The sequence below is a fragment of the Antrostomus carolinensis genome, unplaced genomic scaffold, assembly GCF_000700745.2.
Source record: "Antrostomus carolinensis isolate BGI_N321 unplaced genomic scaffold, ASM70074v2 scaffold2043, whole genome shotgun sequence".
Taxonomy (NCBI): Eukaryota; Metazoa; Chordata; class Aves; order Caprimulgiformes; family Caprimulgidae; genus Antrostomus; species Antrostomus carolinensis.
Window position 1 is genome coordinate 134,830 of NW_010304451.1, and position 21,435 is coordinate 156,264.

Consider the following 21,435-nt stretch of genomic DNA (forward strand, 5'->3'; position numbering starts at 1 on the left):
ATTTAGAGGTTTTTCATGCATTCATGAAGGACATAACACTTTATTTTCTGCTATAAAAAAGGTCTCCTCTCTTTAAGAGGCTTGAAACTGAGCATAGCAGTGCTTCTCCTCCCAGGAAGCACCCACAACTGAAAGTTGTGGTGAGGAAAAGATATTTTCAGGCAATTCGCACACTGCACCAAGGACAGTACTGATGAAAGGAAGAGGTAAAACAAACAGGCTGAGACTGAATGTATGACATCGTGATCAGGACAATGCAATGTATCCAAAGCTGACCTTTTTGCTTCCTTTTACTGCTTGACTCTAGAAATAACCCAGGTAGCAGTGCATAATTCAATCGCACTGGCAAGTTTATTCTCCTGCTACGTTACAAGGGCATGGTAGGCACCAACAATAAAGTTAAAGTAAATGTCAGGAGGCCAATGAATTGCTGAAGCAGACATTTGTTCTGATCTTCCATGAAGCACAATAACTCTAATGGAAGCTAATAGAGGATTGTAAAACCTAATACCATGATGCAAGCAGGAAAACACCCAATGTACAGTCTGAGTGAAGCAAGAGAAATAAAAGAAGCAAGTAATAATCCTTACTTCACTACAGAGACATGAAAGCAAGCACAGCATTTCCCTACCATCCTCTCTGGCTTAAAAAAAACCCCCCCGCGGGGGGGGGGGGGGGGAAGGGATTTTTAACCCATAATCCTTCTTCTTGAGCAGCTTGGACCCAGCAGGTGACAGAAGAGAGGACTTTCGGGAGACAGAGTAGACTAGGGATGAAGACATGCTGAGCAGGTATGAACCCTGGCTGTCAAAGAAGTGTTTCTTCCTGTTTTATAAGCTCTGCTGCAGCTGGGGATGCTGTGGGATGGATGGCCAAGAAGGAACCAAGCACTGGGGATGCAGAAGACCTAAACTGCCGGGTACAACCACTCCCTGTCCTCATGGCACACCTGGCTCACTGCTTCCTCTAGCTGCTCCCACAGCAGCAAGAGGAGCTGGCTTGGCTTAGAGGAAGAAGGCTCCTGTTTCAGCTTTAGAGAGGTGCTGGAGCAAACCTGCAAGCTTGGGGCAGGGAAGTGTCCTGCCCACGGCAGTGATATGAGAAACCAGCCCTTGATTTATGCATAAATCTGTCTCCATCTCTAAGTGCAGTGATGGTTTCCAAGCCTCTTGCTTGGCCAGGCAAACCAAGTGGCTATCAGTTATTTCTTAAGTAATTTAAAACTGTGTTTGCTACAAGGATCCTACTGAATGCAAATCCCAACACAAGCCCCTAGACAAGGCCTGGCAGGGCTTTCCCCTCAAAAGTCACCCCTGGAAAGTTTTGATGGTTTGTAACAGCTTTCCAGAGGCTGGGACACATATCCCAAGATCCTAGTGGATTCCCACTCAGGCATCAAAAGTTTAGATTCAGAGTCATTTGGCAGATCCCCCTAGTCTTTCCACCGACTGCTGGAAGGTTCCCAAAGCTGAACATAACTAAACTGCTCCAGAAAAATAGTAACACCAAAAAAAAAAAAAAAAAAAAAAAAAAAAAAAAAAAAAAAAAAAAAATCCAGTCCCAATTGTAGCCTGCTGGGCATTTCTGAAAACCTAGCTCTTCAATTTTAGCCTGCTTTGAAAGTGCGTAACAAATTAAATGGGGCTCATTTGTTACACAAATGATAGCTGGAGTTTCAAATAAAATAAGCCTAACCTTGATGGAGATTTCATCAGCACAGACTATTATTTCCCTCTACTAATGGCTAACGGTCTAGCCATCTTCACCGAGCAGCAAGAGGTCTCCTAGCTGCCTGGGTGAATTATGGCTAGAGTAAGTAAAATTAACCCTTCCAGGATAAGTATGTGGGTCATAAAACAAGAGCTGCACAGCTGCTAATGCCAGCACAGGCAATTTTTATTAATCAGCTTGCTGAGCATATGGCAGGAGAGCTGCCCGCCCTCCTGGACCACGGGCTTTCTAATGGCTGTGCCATGTCAGAGCAGCCTCATGTTAATTGATGCCTTCCCTTGCCTTTGGGGAGGGATGGGTGTAAATACAGATGAAGTGAGATTGGGATGATCAGGGGTGTAAGTGCTAGTGATTCGCAGGTTGTTGAGCCTCAGTTAAGATGGAGGACAGGGAGGAGAAAGCCAAAGAGTCTTGTCATAGGGTTCTGGTGTCCATCCTGTTCACCAGCGAGCACTGGCTCTCCAGGAGTGCAGTGCTCCTACTGCTCAGCAGCACAGTTAGCCTGCAACGCTGGGACTTGCTCGCTCTGGCTAAAGGAGTGAATAAATCCCCACAAATTGCTGTAATATGGATTCAGCCCACAGCCTCTGTGGCGTAAATACACATCTGGTCTCTGTAATGAAATCAGCTGAAAGCACCAGTGTGCATTAATAACAAAAACGTTCAACATATTGCTACCAAATAAGCTCTGCTTGTCTTGAACTTCTATTGTCACATGTTAACGCCCTTTTAACACTGATAAATGATGAAGTGCTACAAAACATTCATCAAGGGACTTAAGAGTCAAAAGATATGCATTACTGTAGCATTGTTTTCTATTCCATCAGTTCTTTTACAATTTGGGCAGAAGTTAAAAACAGAAAGTCAGAAGTGCAATGCAAACATTTCATATTAAGCCTGCCTTTCTTTGGTAAAGATTTCTCAACTACACAGTTTATTCTGTGCTTGCATGGCATGAGAAAAATCCTTAGGGATGCATGAAAGGGCAAGTTTTCTTTTGCATTAAGTCAGTATTTTCCACATGCCCACCCATCTCCTCCTCTCCCTTGCTCTTTTAATTGCCCCAAATAAGAACTGTCATTCACTCTAGTTCACTCTTCAGTCTCTCTCTTTTGCCTTTTCCTCACCCTCTTTGCCTTAATTTCCATTTTTACAGTCTTGCTTTCTTCATGCAATTCCTGGCTACTAGACATGCCTCATGCTTTATGTGTGACTGACTGTTGGTCACTTTGGGTTCCCTGTTGCAAAAACAACCAGGAAGTTCAGGAAGGTCAGTGTGTAGACTCAACATGGTCAACACACAGAAAGGTTTTACCTTTTGAGTGATGTAGTTGATCCAGGGAGAAGAGCAGTTGCTAAGATCAGGTCCTTGTGGCTCCCAGATCCCATCTGGCGCAAGACACCGGAAAGTGGCAACACCTAGAAGAGGAAAGACGCTGTGTTCAGTGTTACCGGTTGCATTTCGCCCCCAGTACCTCATGTCACAGGCTTCATTTCAACATCCACTGCATGGACACCTCATGCAAAGCCTGGGAGCTTATTAGCACTCAGGACCACAGAGGACACTTCTGAGTCATCTCAGTGTCCCAGTCTCCCATCATCTTAGTGCTTAGGGGCCCTAAGACATAAAAGACCCATGAGGATATTATCTCTATTTCACCAAATGGAGACTACGGATAGAGGGCTTTGCCTTAGGTCAGGCAGGAAAGCTGCCCCCTGGCCTAAGAAATCAGAGCTGGATCTCAAACACTGAGCCAGCACATACAGTGCTGTGCCCCACCGCTGGCACCCGGGGATCAGACCCTGCGCCGCGACTTCCTTGCTGCTTTATGAAGGTTTTACTGCTCCAAATCATCATTAAACCATTTGGGTGGAAACACATAGAAGTTTAAACGCTCCAAACACCAAGATGTAATGGTAGGCTTTACTGTCCACCTCCAACAGTCAAGAGGGACTTTAGAGAAGAGTTTTGTCTAGCAAAGGCTGCCCAGATCCCTACTGCAAAAGACAGCAAAGCGCTTCAGACTCTTCCAGACAGAGAGAAATCCATCCAAAATGGTGCAGTTAAAGATCTTTAAAAAGCAAGGAAGCCAGTACATGTAGATTAAAGACTCTGTGTCCTGTAAAGTGCTCTGCCCTGCAGAGCCGAACTTTTCAGCAGAGGAGTGAATTACAGGCTAGGTCTGATGGTAGCGCCGATTAAAACCAGTGAGAGTTTGCTCATGCCTTCAAAGGGAGTTGGAAGAGGCCCACAGCTAATATACCACAGCTTTTAACAAGTCGCATGAATCACTGAAATTAGAAATGGGGAAGGCTTATTGCCATCCCTTATCAACAAGCTGAGTTATTTTTTTTCTTCTTAGCTATTTTCATCCAGTCCTTAGCTCTTGTGCTTAGAAAAGGGCTCCCTGCATCCAGCCTTCATTTTCCTTTTTTATCTTTTCTTTCCTTTTTCACAGCTTCAGTTCAGACTATCCTTTCCCCTCTCTGGGAACCACATGATACTTTTTGCATTAATTTTACCAAGTGGGGCTGGGAAAGACAGCAAAAATGTTCTTTACCTATTCTCACTACTGACGTCTTTCCATGCCCCTCATACTTTAATATGTATTTTATCAGTCTGACCTCACTAAATTCAAGAGAGTCAGTATTTGTACACAAAGGTGCGAATGGCTCTCCAGGTCAATGGAGTGGAGAATTAACAGCCTCCTCTGCAAGCCAGATCTCTCCAGCCCTTATTTTCAGGCACCTTCCTCCACCTTCTGATTTGTCCTTGGCAAGCGAGTTCTCAGGGCTGGACATCAAGACTAGCTTGAAAAATAAATACTTTTAGAAAACTGCATTTGTTAAAATACAGCAAACTGAACCATATGCCAAAACCCATTCTTCATTTGACTGTGTTTTAGTTTGGACAGAAAATTTCCAAAAGCAACCTTTTGGAAGAAAACAACTGCAGGGAAGAGTAGAAGAAAAGGACCAAAATCCAAAAAACAATAAAACATTTTGAAAGATTTGGCTTTGTTTTCCCCCTGCTTTCCCTGCTGATCACATCGGATGCTGGCTGCAGTCTGAAAAATCACTCACACTGGTTCAGGAGTGTGATCTGGGAATACCTGTGCTCCAAAATGCTGGCCCCAGCCTTTGAAATGCAAACAGTGCAGCAGAGAACTTCAAAATCTAAGTTTTGTTGATTTCCCTTGCCTCCCCATCATCCCCCCTAAACGAGTGAAGCACTGGCCATCAACACATCAGTGAATGAGCCCAGAGGCTACAAATACAGGCCAAAACAGGGATAACGGGCGCATCGTACATAACTTCTGGAGGCAGAGGCTCCTATAGCACATCAAACTCAACCCCACAAGGTCGTTAGCTTGTACTCTCCTGTGGCCAGAGTCTGGGATGCCAAAGATCTTGCACAACATGCTCAGCATAGTGAAGCTTTGGCCCTGGCCAGCTGCTTGTCATACCCCACCAAGGCAACGCAGACCTGACTGAAGGCATCAGCGTGCTCCACTGATGAAAACACATGTGCCACAGGGACCTCTGTGCACACTCAAAACGTCCCATGGGCAAACAGAGATGGCGCACCATGTCCTCCCACGCCTCGACTCACCTATCGAGCCCATGGGACACGGCTGCTTCGCTACCTGGCCCTGCCGAGTCCGAGACCACATAATATCGCGGACTTCCATGGGGTCACAGCTCTCCGCACCAGTTGGCGGCAGCTGGGAGGAGGCAGGTGGGAGGTGCGTGGTCATTTCGTTGGGGACGTCGGCCATGGGTGATGGCGTGCTGGTGCTCCTGTTCCTCCTGCCTGCGGCCGAGGTGGTGGTGGTGCGGCCGGTGCTGCTGGTGGCCACTCGTGGCGTGGTGCTGGCAGGGGTGCTTCCTGGGCCAAGAGCCCCCGATGTTGATACTCCTGAAACAAATGCAGAGCTGATTAAAGAGATGAAAGATAAAAAGGACTCAAGTCCAGGTCCCGAGGATGACCCCTCTGCCGACTGGGGAATGTCAGGAGGATGGAGCCAGGCTCTTCTCAGTGATGCCCAATGGTAGGACAAGGGGCAATGGTTGTAAGCTGATACACAGAAGGTTCAACTTAAACTTGGGAAGAAACTTCTTTATGGTGAGGGTAACAGATCACTGGAACAGGCTGCCCAGGGAGGTTGTGGAGTCTCCTTCTCTGGAGACATTCAAGACCCGCCTGGACACCTTCCTGTGTGATCTCATTTAGGTTCCTGCTCCAGCAGGGGGATTGGACTAGATGATCTTTCGAGGTCCCTTCCAATCCCTAACATTCTGTGATTCTGTGACTGTGGTGGCCTGCCAGGTACAGTTGGAGCTATGGCTAACAGAAGGCTTGCTGCACAGCCACCTTTCAGAGAGGGGTGCAATGACTGCTGGAACACAACTGATTTTCCAAAAGCACTAGCAACTGATGAAAATAAAGCAGCACTTTATGCCCTCACTATTTTTCTTCCTGGCATTTTAATGTAAAAATCTTTTTTTCCATCTTTTAGGGAACACCTAGCACAGAAGTGCTTTTAATTTTTTAGTGTTGCTGAAGACCCAGCTGGTTTGGACAGAAAAACACTTTCCATGGAGTAATAAAGAAAAGTCCACACCATGAATCCATCCCTAAAACAGCAGTGCAGAGAGGGATGAACGCAAGGTTTCAGAGTCACAGTTGCTCCATGTCTAGCAACACACAAATTGGAGTTTCTACATTAAAGACAGCCATGTGTGAACTCCAGCCTAGCCAGAAATTAAAATTAAATGCAAGAATCACCCCGTAACCCTGAAGAGCAGCATCTTAACTATCCAGCTGTGTGAGCAGGCGTGTCCTGCAAGCTCCTGAGAGCAGAGACTGTCTCTCTTCTAGGTCCAGTGAAGTAGACCATGCTCACTATTTGTGCAATATTAGTTATTAATATATAATGATATTGCTGTCACTGGACTTCATTCAAGTCAACCTATTTCAAGCATAGAGATGCCTGCCTTGAGTGTAAAATAAGAGTTTTTTCCATTTTGAAAGGAGTTTTTTTGTTATTTAAGTAATTTAAGCCCATGGTGCTGTGAGCAATTCCCCTGACCCAGAGTAATCAATAACATGGCAGTTAAAATACACACTTGCTCTGGTTTTAAGTAATTTTACTCCAAGCCTGAGATACCCTCTTCTCAAACTTTAAAACTCATTATCATCTAAACATAATATTCTGAGGGATCAGTATTTTTCAATAAAACATTCCATTTAAAAATCTCAGCTCTACTGTCCCTCAGAAAATGGGATTATCTTCTCCCCCAGCCTCTAAAAAGGTGAGCAAGAGAGTAACAGGCCCTAAACCACCGGAGCACTGATCTGAAATCAGGTCTCCCAAGCTCATCGATCAGATTTTCCAGCCTTGTGCCACCTCCCTTCTACTATGAGCCCTAGGTTTGAACGAACTCCAAAAAATACAGTGCAAAATCCTACAGACATTGACAGATTTCTTCCAGTTTCTGCTCAAAGCTGTGCTAGACCACCAAGCAATGATTTCCATCTGACATTACAGGGAGGATTAAAATTTGTAAAGAACTTCGGCAAATATTATCTGCTTTTACTACAACAGGTCTTGCCACGAGTACATATTTTACTTCTTCATAATAACCATTAGCCTGGTAGATAACAACCTGCAGAAATTTTCCCATTTACTCATGCAATAACAAGTTATTTCCTATTTGCAAAATGACCTACGCCACGCACTAAAGGTGTGGAGGTATCGAGTAGATATAGTGGATGCAGTTTCAAAGCCAAAACTAGCAACCCCCTCCTTAAAATAATTCTTACAGTCTTTTGTGAGCATATAGAAACATATACTGAGCATCCAGGAGCTCACCTTGACCTGCCTGCAGTGGTGCTGCATTTCTGAGCCTAGTTTTCATTGACAATCATTTAATATCTCGCAGCACGTTGTTTTTGGAATAGCTTTGGCAAATTTACTGTAGCATCCAGCCACAAGGGATTTAATGGCATTTTCCTTTAGCCGCAAAGAAAGGAAATGTTTTATCTTTCATAAACCCCATGGCACTAACGTAGAAATCTCTTTGAGGGCTTGTTCTTCCAACTTTTTTCTTGTTCAGTTGGGCATTCTTGCTGCTTTTAAAAATAAACACCTCTGCCATTTACATAGGACAAACTATAAGAAGACATAAAAGAGCTGCCTCGAAGTGGCCTAATGGAGTGAGATGGATGGGATACCACTGAACTCAGTTCAAAGGTCTGATTATTCATTGAGTCAATTTGGTAATGAGCTCCAGCAAAAACGATCACCATGCTAACACCACCCAGTTTCACTGGCCCCAGGCAGCACCACTTGCTGATTTTGCTCACACAACTGTGTGCTCTAAAACACAGTTAATTGGTAAGAAGGAAAAAGAACAAGAGATCAGGATAATTTACATATAAATGATTCTCAAATCCAAGCAAAACCACGAAGAGACTGCAACCTGTGCAAAATTACCTAAATCCTACAGCACAGAACAGAGATCAAACCTCCAGATTAACTCAGGCTGCCAATAAACTGTGAATTTTTAACTCGGGGAAAACCAGCACTGCAGCATCGCTTGAACAGAAGGATTCTTCAGATAATACTTCATAATACAATCTTTGCTCATAGACAAGCAGTAACCTTTAAAAATCATCAACACTATTATAACTAGAAATGGATAATCTTGATTAATCTATTTTTACTACTTGTTTTTACCATGCATTGCCATACCAAGAGTTTAAAGACAGCTTTTGAGTAAGACTCAGGTTTTACTCCTAGGCTTCAAATGCAAAATATTCATGAGACTGTAGATTTAAATTCCATGAAACACAGTCCTGGGGTAGGTATTTTCACAGCGTTCCCAAGAAAAAAAACCTGTGGCTGTGGACATAGCTCTTTCCCAGAAACACCCCAAAGTGATACTTCACTTTTTTCTTCCCCACTCTGTCTAGAGAGCTGGCACTAATGGTAGAGCCTAAGTTTTGCCATCATTCAGACTAGAGCTGCAGCTACTTAAAAAACTCAAAACATTTCCAGTGTCCACAGGGGAATAATTGCAACTCCCAGAGGAGTCTCTCTACTCCCGGCACATTGACTAGCAAAAAAAAGAAATTGTTAGGTTTTTTCTCTTCTTTCTTTTATTTCTCAAGCTTTACACAGAGCTCAGGTCTCTGGAGGTGGAATTTTGCTTAGTAGAAGAAAAATCATGGAAGGAATTGCTCACAGGGAAAAATCTTCAATAAATAAGGATCTGTCCTTTTTTTTTTCTTTTTTTTTTCCTTTTTCTTCCCCTCCCCATTTCTCTCTTTTCCTCTTTCCTTGGCTAACATGACGAGTGCACAATTGGCCTAAGACCAGCGCTTCACATCTGCCACTGGGAAAATCCAGTAGACATGTCATCTTACCTTCTGTTCTGCTCACCTACCTCTTCCAGGTGCTCCTAGACGTGGGAGACTGCTTTTCCAGATGAGACTGACTAGTGTTTCCCTATCACAAAACCAGCTTTGATTGCAAGCAAGGCTATTTGCCATCACTACCAAGCTACCTTTACCCTCATTTTTTCTTTTGGCACCTAAGTATCCAGCCTATGATCCAAAGTACTCAATAACTGAAAATACTTTTTAAGAGATATCATGTGTTTTCTGTCCCATGAATGGAAGATGGGTGCTTCTTGAACAGAAATTGCAGATGAGATTTCCTAGGTGAGGTTTGCTGGCTTTTGCTAGGTAACACATGACAGAAGACATCTGTCAAGCTCTACCCTGGGGGTTGCAATCCAAAGGTTTAGCCTGACGGCTACGTGCTACGAGACAGCATTCGCTCACGTAACAGGAAAGAGAGGCCGCACTCCAAGTTTTGCGCACAAGGTCCAAACAAACCATGATGACTTCACTCTCCACTGAGTTTTGCATTCCCGAGCCTGATGCTCAAGCAGACGTGCTGGGGTGCTGGTGGCCAAGAGCTTGTGCCTGTTCCCTGAACCGTAGCTAGTGCAATGCTCGAGCAACTGAGGTACAACTGTTCTGAGGGGTTCAACATCCCTGGGAGGATACAGCAATCCAAGTGCCCTCCTGAGCATGTCCAGGCTGTGTTCACAACTATTTACACACATCGCTGCCACTCTAAAATGAACAGAGCATTGGTGGGTTCTGAAAGTCTGCAAGAAACACAAAACCTGGAGGTCCCTTCTTCCCTCCCTCCCTGCAAGTTTTGCCCATTTCATATTTGGCAACCACATCCTTTGCTTACAGCATCCTCTTTTATCATCTGTTCTTCTACTGATGGATGGTGCAAGCTGTATTTACATAGCAAATAAGAAGGTTTAGGCATGTCTTGATAGAAGCAGCACAAAAAAAACCCCAAACCTAACAGTGGGAGGATTATATCACAGCTGTTTTTCTCTTCCCAGTCACATAAATGCATCTCATGGGAATTAGTTTTCTACAGACATTTTCAAATGCGATTCAGAACATTTTCTGACACTCCCTAAAAAAAAAAATCTTATTTGAAAATAAATATATTCCCATTTTCTTTTGCCTTTTTTTTTGAGTGGCTTTTCACAAAACTCCTTGTGATGTGACAGAAAAGGATGACTGAAGTCAAGGAGCAGCTAGTTTGAGTCTTGCACACGCGATGCCATCCCTAAGAGCAGCATAAGCAGGTATCCATCAACCCAGTAATTAACAAACCACTGTTATACAGAGTCCACATCGCAAAAGACATCATGCTGCAAAACCACCTCAGGCTGGAACTCTGCTGGAAAACCAAAAGCTACGTGCCAGTGCCACCCAGGAGCTGCGGGCCAGAGAATCAACAAGGTAAGATTAGCCACTAAATTATGTACAGCTCCTTCCATGCATTTGAGAGGAACTATGATTTCTTTTTACTGCAGGCAAAGGCCAAGCAGGCCTCATGTCAAACATCTGAACAGCTCTCCCCTGTGCTCACACATACCGTTATTCAGGGAAGCGGAGCCAGAATCGTGTGTGAACATAAAAGTTCACACTCTGCTTTTGGAGGGGTTGGAGCTGTGGTTTTTTGTTACTGGAGTTTTATTGACCGAGACTGACAAAAGGCTTGCAAAAAACATTGGTGGAAAGAAAAGATTAGATATGTGATGGTTCCAGAGTGTTCAACACAGCACGTCTTCAGCAGCACAACTGCATGTAGTCCTGGACCCCAAAAAAGTCATATGAAGTACGATACATAGATACATAGCTCTTCTTTTTCCTCCATCTTACCTAATGTCTGAAATAGCAAAGGAGGAGGATGCTGCATCTGAGAGAAGAAAGTCCCATTCCCTTGTGGACTGCTGTCAAATGGTAAAACCCTTTCTGGATTTTTTTTTTTTTTCTGTCTCTTCCAGAAGGGGATCAGTTTTTGTGCCTGAAGTTATTCTGCCCACATGTGACTATTCTGGCCTGGGCAGATGCTGTGATGGATATAGGCCAGATGTTGAGCTCCCTGTACTAGGGGAAAATCTACAGCTGTGGTCCAAGACATGGTGCAAACTCAGCTGTTTCAATGCACTTCAAGCTGGAATCACTTAACATCCTAGGTCTTTCCCTCTGAATCTCAGTTTGAGCATTTAACATTAAACAACAAAGAATGAGAGCTAAAGCATACAAAATCATTGCAACAGGCCCAGGTGACAGAATTATAGAATCGTTTAGGTTGGAAAGACCTTTAAGATCAGCAAGTCCAACTGTAAATCCATTCAATCTGCCCCAACTCTTCCCTTCTCACTGTAACACAACTCTTAGCAAGACAATTAATACATACAAAGTAGCCACCAAATGGGAACAATTTCCAACAGGCAAAAAATATGTCTAGCAAAGCCCTTTTGAATCAAAACTTTTCATTTTTGACAATGATCAACTGTTCATTACACACACCAGATTGCTATGGAAAGGATGATTTGTCAAAAATGTTGTAGCAATTATTGCAAACTTCCAGATTTTGCCTGAAAAAAGTAAGAACTTAAACAGCAGCCTGGCTGGTTTTTGGTGAAATACCAACTTTTATGCTTTTTGTGGAGCTGTTTTGTGTGTGTAAGTGCTTAATACTTTTTCTGGCATCCAATAGCTCTTAGCATCAGGTCCCCAATTTAGTTGTCATGTGAATAAAAGAAGCCAGTTTTTTATTTTTTTCTTTTCCCCTCTGATCCATTTTTCTCCAAAAAATTACTGGATCCTGCTTAAAATGTGTAACTTCAGAGACATCAGACAATGTTTTACCTGTCATTGGCATGGGGTTACAGCACATTGGCATATTTAGCAATACGAGGAAATTCAGTGGTACAGCACATGAGCATCAGCTGTTGTCTCGACAATGGTCCTATTCTATCAGAAGACAAGTTCCTAAAGTTGTCCTTAGTTCTGTTTCCTACCCAGGACCTCTGCCAAATCCACCTTTCTGAGCCTCTTGTACCCTTTGGTGCCCCTCCAACAAGGGCATTAATGCCATATTGCTCATTCTAGAGTTTGCAACTGATTCTGAATGTTCAGGCAGAAATTTAACTGGACCATTGTGCGCAAGACACAAAAATTGAACATTTTTTTTCAACATCATGCTGTAATGCTTTTAGAAATGCAGGTGAACTATGCCCATAGGAGGTCTGGTAAACAGGAAAATATTACAGAAGAGCTGATCTAATAGACAATAGATCAGGATTTATTATAAATCTAATAGGTTTGAGAGTTCAGTTCAAGAGCTATTTATAGGCAATCTAGCTTCAAATCACTTCAGTTCTCAAAAATACTGTCAGATGTGGTTGCAGTTATTTTGCATTTCTGGATGTGAACGTATAAAATCCGACTATTATTTTTTTCAATCTGCATGTTATTTCACACAGGGGGAAAAAAACCCTTGCATACAATCTCTTTTTAAGGGCACACCAGCTGCATATTATTACTGAATGTATGGAGTGAACTTCTAACCTCTTAAACAATCTCTGTCCCCTGGCGTGATTCACATCCATCACAGCCAGTGGTGCAGATCTTATGCACTGTCTTCCAACCTGAATCCTTCAAACTCTATTAAAGAGAAGCCCGGTAGGAATTCCCCAGTATCCCATTGTTAGAGAAATCACTTTTGATTTCAATAACAGGTACTGTCAGTTTTTCATTCAGACCATGTTAGAGCACAGACACACGAGCACTACACTTACAGCTTCAAGAGATTTACTGGAGGCTGAGATTGCCAGGTTTATATTTCTTTTTTCTTTTTTTTTTTTTTACTTTTTAATTAAACCATGTATGTGTTTTATCCATGCAAGCTGAAACATACCTATGCAGAACAAGCACATGCATAGCTCCTAAGGGGGGGGGGGGGGGATCCTCTCCATTTGGCAACGGATGTAGCTTCATCTAATTTGTGCTTCCTGTCTTTTGCCTGCACTTCTGCATTTTTAATTGAACAACTTGCATGTGCTCTGCAGAGGCAGTGCCAGATGGAGCCAGTCTTTCTCCAGGAGTTCTTCACCTCTGCATTTGCGATGAATGGAAGCAAGTGCAAGAGTCACAAAATGACTGTTCACGCCCTAGCATTTCTGATCTATCCAATCAATGCAACTAGTCCTTCCGAGGGCCCAAGGCAGTCAGCTTATATCACTATCTGAAGTATTTCTTCAGTTACAAGCTGCAAACACAACTTTAATAAGAGAAAACTATCATCTTCAAATAGTCTCTGTTCATCTGTGTGTGTAATATCTCCAGTCTAGATGTTAGTCAGCAAGATGGCCAATTGCATTTAGATAAATGCCTTGGACTCTTTTAAACATATCATAATCTGCCTGTGAAATGGCTGGATGGTTGCTTTCCAATTTGTGAAATGGTTCAAATGCCGTAAATAAAAAAGAAATTGGACAGCTTTCAAAAGGACAGATTAGACTCTTCAATTCTCAGTGATTCGGAGCTTCCAAGCTACACTCCTGTGATCTCCATATTAATATTTAAAACCTGATTGTGTTACGGTGTTATCTTGAGGAAGAGGGCATAGTACAATCAAACCCAAGGAGACAACCCACTAGAACTACAAGAAATCAGCTCCCTGGTCTCACATCACATGTGTGCAAGAGGCATGGGGGGAGAAGTGGGTGGAAAGCCACCTGACCTGACTTCCTCCTGTCTGGTTAGTCAGATTAAAATCACAAAGGCTGCTTTTTGCATTTACTATGCATCTCTCCTTACACCAGGTGCAATGTCCCCTGATTCCAGCTGCTCTGAGGCTCAGGATTTGAGGTCCCTCCCAGTTTTGTGTACCATTGCAGGACTTCCAAATCAGCCTTGATGCCCAGTGTTTTAAGCGCAAACACACTCCATGGGTGGGCTAGTCAGCTGGAATCAAAGAGAGGAAAGGGAATAAAATACAAAATATCAAAGGTGGAGTTAGGGTTGTTATACCCTTCTTACTCTAACCCATGTTAGGATTGACTTCATTAGTATGCAGGTCACACTGCATTCCCAGACATGAGTCCGAGACCTGAAAGCAGGGCCTGCTGTCTGTGCAGTAGATGTTATATCCATACTGTACTTTTAGCATCCTCTAGAGCAACAGGAATGATAAACCTGCCAGCAAAAGCTCACCTTTTGTCTTTCACCAAACACATCTATTTTCTCCTCTTGCTACAACCTACTGGTTATTTCAAACCTGATTCAAAAAAATAAATCATTCTCCAAAGCTGACAAAGTGATTTCTCTCTACAGGGCACTTGCTCCACTGTCTCTGACTGCATTGGCTTCTATGTTATTTATTTATTCTATTTTTTCTTGTTCCTATGAGAAAACCAGCCTAAACTATGGAGAGAGATGACCATTGAAACCAGCGCAAATAGAGAAATGCTGAGAAAGGCTGTCTTTTCTCATCCTTTGAGCATGCTCTGGTGCACCTCAGTGTGGATGTGCTGTCAAGCCCCCTCCTGTAATGACAGGGCAGGCATGGCCTCAGCCTCTTGTCCATACCTTGTTTTGGAGGTCAGATTAACTCAACCCTCTCCCCAAACTTGCCAGTGGTTTGCCTTTTGCCCCTGGAGTGATAGATGGAAGGGAGGGAAGAAACAAGCATGTGCTAAACAGAAATAAAATCTTTCACGTAAGCCAATCCTAAGAAGCTGACAAAACTCCACTGTAAGGATATCTATATTCAGCTACTCCGAGAAATCAAACAGTTTCCCTGAAAAACCATAAAATGCTGTTTAGCTCCCTTCCAAAACTCTTTATTACTGATGTAGAAACGTCAATATTTTGTAAAGCTCAATTCTAATAGCTATATTCATGTTGGCTCAGGGATCTGTCTAAACAATGCTTAACTACAGGACTGGCATCTAAATTTGTTTTATAGATATCTGATGTTCTGTGGAGGATTTAACAATGAGAGAGCCATTAATATTATGAAAAACACATTTGCTTCAGTGAAGCAGATTTATAACAAATAAACTGTGCAATATACAGGGCATTTTAAGGTGAAATGAACTGGGTAACACTTTCAAGGATCTCCTGGGCACAGGCAAACAGGTACAGTACCAAGTCCAAGCTTATGTCCTAACAAGCCTGGCATGCAAGCATCCCTCATTCATATCCTGGAGGCTGTTTTTTTTTGTTGAGGGAGGACACTGGGGTGCTGGTAGCAATGCTGAATATGCACTCATATGCCTCAACATCTCAAGGAGATGGTGAAGATCTCCAGCCTGAAGGCTCCAGGGCTAGAGGCATTGCAACAGCTAGTATCTCAGTTGAAAAGTCACAATAGACAGCTGAGAGGTAGGAAGGAACAGCATGCAAAAAAAATCTGAAAAGGAGGTTTAACCTAAACTTGTTTGGCTCTGTACCATTAAGGGCTAACAGCTCTCATGCAGTCAGCTCTGGTTGAGGCATAGTTTCAACCTCGTACCGAAGGGGTTGATGACAAGATGACAATACATAAGCCCAAAGTGGAAAAACCTTCAGCACTGATTTCTAGTTTTACATCTGTCAGCTTTCAGATTATTCTTGTTAATGGCTAGTTCAGACCCACACATTGCAATGTAAGCACGCTGTTTCTTCTGAAGCAGAGGAATATACCCATTGACCTTGTAGGACTTTGAATTTGGCCCACAGAAAAAAAAGGCATGAAAAAAATCTACAAGAAAGTGAATAGTAGTGCTGAAAAGCAATATATTTTAGGTCGAAGCTGTATGCCAGCCTCCCCAGGTTTGGTACATAGTTTTGCACACAGTCAGGTGCTTAAGTTTATGTGCCCAGAGGAATTACTGGTCCAAATGAGAGGCATCAAATGCACAGAGGAACATCCAGGTCCTGATGTGCCAGAATAGGAATTTTCCATAACGTACTCTTGGCCTGGAAGCCCAAATTGCACCTGATCCACTTGGGCTACCAACAAAGGCATTGTGGATCACCATGAGCATCAGTAGAATCTGAGGAAGTCGGACACTGATCAAGAAAAGCAGATAGGATGACACAGAAATGAAAAAAAAAAAAAAAGTAAATTGTATCCTTTAGAGATTTTTAAACTTTGTAATCTTGCCTTTATATAATATATACACCCATAAAATTAAGTACCTGATGGAACTGCAAAGCATAAATGTGATACTTTGAACAAAAGAAAAATGTCTCATAAGGAAAAAAAAAAAAAGATACATGTATTCAACATATGAAACAAGAGGAGAGAGAAGAGCGAGAAGAGAAAGTCTGATGCACTTATCTTAAAAAATATACCTGCTGTGTAGCTAAACGTGAATATATCTTCATACAACTGCAACTGCAAGATTCAAAAGCATTACAGAAAACCAGGAGGAAAGAAAAAAAAAAAAAAAAAAGCAGTCAAGGAATTTGTATCCGATTCTGAAATACAGCAGAGACCCATACATAGTTACAGGTATGACTTTAAGTACAGGATAAAACTACTGCTACAACACAGGGCTAAAGAGCTGGTGCATTCTTCTAGTACACAGCCTAAACCTCATTTTACAGTTCTCACAGGTAACATAAAATAAATGCACCAGTCTACAGTGAATATTAATTTTCCTTCTCTTCAGCATCAAATATGTTGAAATGTTTTTGTTTTGTAAATATTTTACAGCAGACCATTTAGTACATGTGTTGAGACCTGTAATGTTATTAGCCTTGAGCCTTTCACATTCCATGCATGCATCAAGAAATTTCATCAATTTGCAGGAAAGAAGTATATTAGTTTTTCTGTCATTGCAGTGCTTTACAGGTACTAAAAACCTCAAAATCCCTAATGTTTTACATTATCCAGCCAACACTCATTTTCTAATAATGCTAACCCAAAATCTAGCTCACTTACATCATCAAAAGCAACTCTTCTTCTATTATCTTAAATGCAAATGAGAAAAAGCATGCAGCTGAAGCAGACAGAATAATTTATAATGAGAGGAAATCTGTCAGGCCAGGAATACTAAAAAAAAACCCAGAACATAACACTGAACTCGTCTGGAACTCAAGGAAATAATAGACTTTCTAGTATGGTGGTCAGGCTTGAGATGGGAAGGGAGGAAGAAGGTCACCTGTGATACATCCTCTTGGTCAGCACTAAGCAAGTAAGAAATGCTTAAACCTTCAAATAAATATTAGACTTTTTTTTTTTTTTTTTTTTAAAAAGAAGAGGCCAGAGCCTGACTGACCATTGATCAGAGACACAGAGTTCGTTGGCATGCCAACTTGGAGCCCTGGAGCCACTCACCAAAACAGAAATTACAAGTGTAAGCACTGCAGTGGCAAGCGGCTCGCCTGCTCTGTTCAGCTGCTGTGGAGATTGTTCCAACGCAGAGAAAAATGTGACTTTGCTTGAAGACAGATAAAAAGAAAGAGATGTGATTTAGGAATCTGAGTCAGACAGTCTATGGAGAGGAAAAGGTAGCATCAAAAGCCATTCAATTTGCCTAAGACCCGAGGTACTCTTTGGAGGTGCCTCACAACACTGATGGCAGCAGGAGCCTACAGATTCCTGCAACACCATCGCCTTCACTCTACCAACATTTCCACGCCCAAGCCTCAGCGGGGAACAGTGCCATCCAACAGCAAGCAACTTCTGACTTTGTCTTCTGAAAAACACAGTGTCTCTTACAGCAAATCTCTGGGGCAAAAAAAGAGACTGCAAGAGTCTCTAACTACTTGCTCACCTTTCCTTAAGGTGTTTAGTTGGTGCTGGGGAAGGCTTAAGCCTTCCCATGGATAACCAGAAAATCCAAAATTACAGTATGGATGCTAAGAACAGACTGGTGGGGAGAGGCAGGGGAAAACTTCACCCCAGCCACGCAACCTGATGTCCTTATTTCCTTCTCCTCCTGCAGAGGACATTGTTCATCACAGTCCACAACACACTCCTGGGAGGTGCAGAGACGTGCCAAGGATTACAGTAAAACAAGAGGAGAATGGAGAAGGCTTTGATCCTCCTGTGTTATTGTATGAGGAAATTACTGACTTATGTAAAAGAGCCCTTCTCTCGATCCAGGTTATTCCCTGAGGAATCTCCTTCTGCAAAGTCTGAAGCTCAGACAAGGTATTGGACTGAAGGGACCATTCTTCCCATCTTCTGCGCCAAGCTTGGCATGTCCACAGTACATTTCGGAGTACAACATACAACTCCCTAATCCTCTTGGCAGCAGTCACTTGTACAAGGTCAGTCCCCCTGGCCTACAAGATGCCTTTCCAAATTAAGCTGTTATTTTCCCTTATTAAACTTCATATTTGAGCTAAAACAGCAACACTGATTCAGTTAAACCATCACTGTCTGCAGCTCTTGTTCAGACACAGAAATCTCATAGAGACCAAGATGCCTGGTCAGACAGACTCCAACGAGGCAACAGGTTGTAACTAAGGGAGATGCAACTTTATTTCAACAACGTGGATAATTTCCATCTCCAGGGGCAGCAATGTGAATTATGCTTCCCAGCTGAGACTTTGTCTTTAGTAATAGCAACGTGCATCCTGTACCAAAAAGACTCAAAAGCATCTCTAAGAGCAGCCTACGAGACACTGGTACCTATCAGGGCACACTGACCCGACATTTATTTGCCACACGCAGCTTTCAGCCCACCGCAGCTGCTGTTTTGGGTGGGGATGGGGATGTTTGTCCCCAAGAGGGGGTACTATTCACTGCCATTCGCCACCACTGAGGTAAAGAGGTGGAGATAAGGAGAAAAATCAGCTCTCAATCCAGCCAACTTTTAAACATGGGCAAGCACTCACTGAATAAGAAATCTCACTAAGCAACAGAGGCTGAATATGGCTTAATAGAAAGGAAATTTTAAGTAGGCGCAAAGAAGACCAAGTAAAACACAGAAGGAAAGAACTCAATCTAAAAGCAGATATTAGATTTCTTTTCTCTCTTGCACTCTGAGCAAATATTGTTCAAGGATGTTTGACAATCTGTTTGCCAGCTGAAGCATGCAGGACTCTGATAATAACATAACAAAAAATTATGTGTCCCTTTCTGTCAAGCTGAGGCAAGTCCATGCTGTGGTGTTTGCTTAAATAAAAAACAAAACTGTGGCAGAACTGAGCCAAGCCAGCCTGAGAGCATGTTCCATGAGTAGGGACAGAACTGGGGAACAAGGGAAAGAAGATGCAGTGGGTGTAAAATGAGAATGAAGCCAAGTGCAGGGACCAACATGGCTTAACAATTCCTTCCTCCCACATTTAATATTAAGTTGGGCCTTTCTAGGTTGCTTTTTCCTTTTTGATAGTATCTAAATCTTAAAGCCCAGCCCAGCTGGATGAAAGCAGTATGAGCTAAGCTGGTGTCACTGAACATTTTTCCTTTGGAGACAATTTCTCTGCAGGGATCCTCCAAGTGGGAAATGCGGTGTTAGATTGCTTTCGCCAGCCAACAGAAACATTGCACCAGTGAGGCTAAGCCCTCTCAGGTGATAAGATCCCTGCTGAAATTTCAGCCTAACATTCAGAAATCCCCCAATCTCCCTCTTACCCAGATTTCTCTCCCTGCACATTGAATAAAATCTCATTCATGTGGAACGTGCATTACAGCTCTCTGGGCATGGTGCTGGCTCACCTCCACTACAGGGGATCTAAAAATCACTATTTTTAGCTCTTTTCCTCAACCTGGGTCAGTTCCAAAACTTACCCTTGCCTGTCGCACCTGTCACTGCTTACAAACCACTTCTGCATCCGCCCCTTGAGTAACAAGCTGCTCCTTCCAGTTTTATTTCTGCATTGTTTTCCATTTGCTTTCCTTTCCCAGAAGAGCCTCTACTGGCAAACACATCCTGACCTAGAGCTTTCCTCAGCCTCACGCCCGCCTCTCAGCAAAATGTTCCCTTAACTCCAAAACTAAGGATACTCCCAATACCAACAATTTTGGGTACCTCCTTGACATCTGACCCTCCCTGCCCCTCCAGAAAAAGTCCAGTGGCCACAACTTACAGTGTGGGCTGCTGACTTCAGCTCTCATTTATAATTTATTTTAGTGATTACCTTAGGATGAAAAGTACCTTGCAGATGCAGGATGTTACCATTTAGGGTTATTCTATCAGAGAAAGGAAAAAAACATTAGATGTGAGAGGAGTGGAGATCACTCCCTGCTAACCCTACAGTGACCGTGCTCAGGGGACATGACAGCGATGGAGCAGACCTGCAGCAGCTCCATGGCTTCACCACAGCAGGAGCTCACTGCCACCGTCGCTCACCCACTGACTCATTCCCCAGTGCTGCCACAGCCACAGGGCAGCCCTGGGAACTGGGGCAGCCCAACAAAGCCCCAGATTAGCTTCGGTGGTACTTTCCATTCGAGCCACGTCTTGCTTCTCGTCTGCTTGCAGACCCCCCGGGAACACCGAGGCTCGGCTGCTCTGTTAGAGCCTTGGGGTTTTATAAATTGCTTTTCTTAGGTCCATCTGTGCAGGAGGGGCACCTATAGGGCCCTCCTGCCCAGGGCTGCAGATCTCCAGCACACATCTCAAATTCTCCTGACAAAGCTTTTCATATTCCAGGTAGGGGTCTAATGGACTGAAGGAAGCCCACCTGAGCACCGAGTGCAAATTAAGCTTGTAATGTCCCAGGCATTTTCTAACATTTATCAACATCTTTCCTTCTGCAGAACTCAACACAGCAGGGTATAGGGAGGGGAGAAAAAAAAGCTTGCTTTCTGGCTGATGTGCTACATCCCACTGGTAATATTTGCTGAATTACCACATTCTCCACCTTTGGAGAGCCATAACCAGCAGGGTAATGCTAAAGTCTGATTGCAGAGTGGAAACAACATTCATTTCCCCACCCTCAGAACTGCTAGATGAACTAGCTGTGTTTGTGTGTATATATTTGTATATACTCTTCGTCCGCCACAAAACAAATTACAATTAGTGTTAACTGCATCTGATCAAACAGCACATGAAAAAGGATGTCATAGAAGATTTGCACTCAAGACACCTATCTGAACATAATTGTTATTCTTTAAAAGTGATCTTCTGGAAAGACATGTGAAACCAAAATTGATATCCATAAAAATGTTTGTGTGATTTGAGCTTCTTTAAGCTAGGCATGCTCTATCAGAACTGTAGGCAAAGACCTGGTTTTGCCAACAATAACTGAGCATTACTAGAAAAAAAAAGTAAATTACGAGACACTCGATCCTCCAATAACCCAACTTGAAGCCAAGGGCATCCTTCATAGGCCAGCATACATTTAATCAAACAAAACTT

General features: G+C 43.0%; 1 protein-coding gene across 1 annotated transcript in view; it reads right to left on the reverse strand.

The window, feature by feature from the left end:
* ADGRL3 (adhesion G protein-coupled receptor L3) overlaps window positions 1-21,435 on the reverse strand; it is a 137,874-nt gene that overhangs the window by 91,927 nt on the left and 24,512 nt on the right. The window contains exons 3-4 of the mRNA XM_029084136.1: window positions 5,345-5,650; window positions 3,047-3,150 (exon numbers count right to left, since the gene is read on the reverse strand). Coding sequence (XP_028939969.1) covers window positions 3,047-3,150; window positions 5,345-5,650 — 410 coding nt within the window. The remainder of the gene's footprint in view (window positions 1-3,046; window positions 3,151-5,344; window positions 5,651-21,435) is intronic.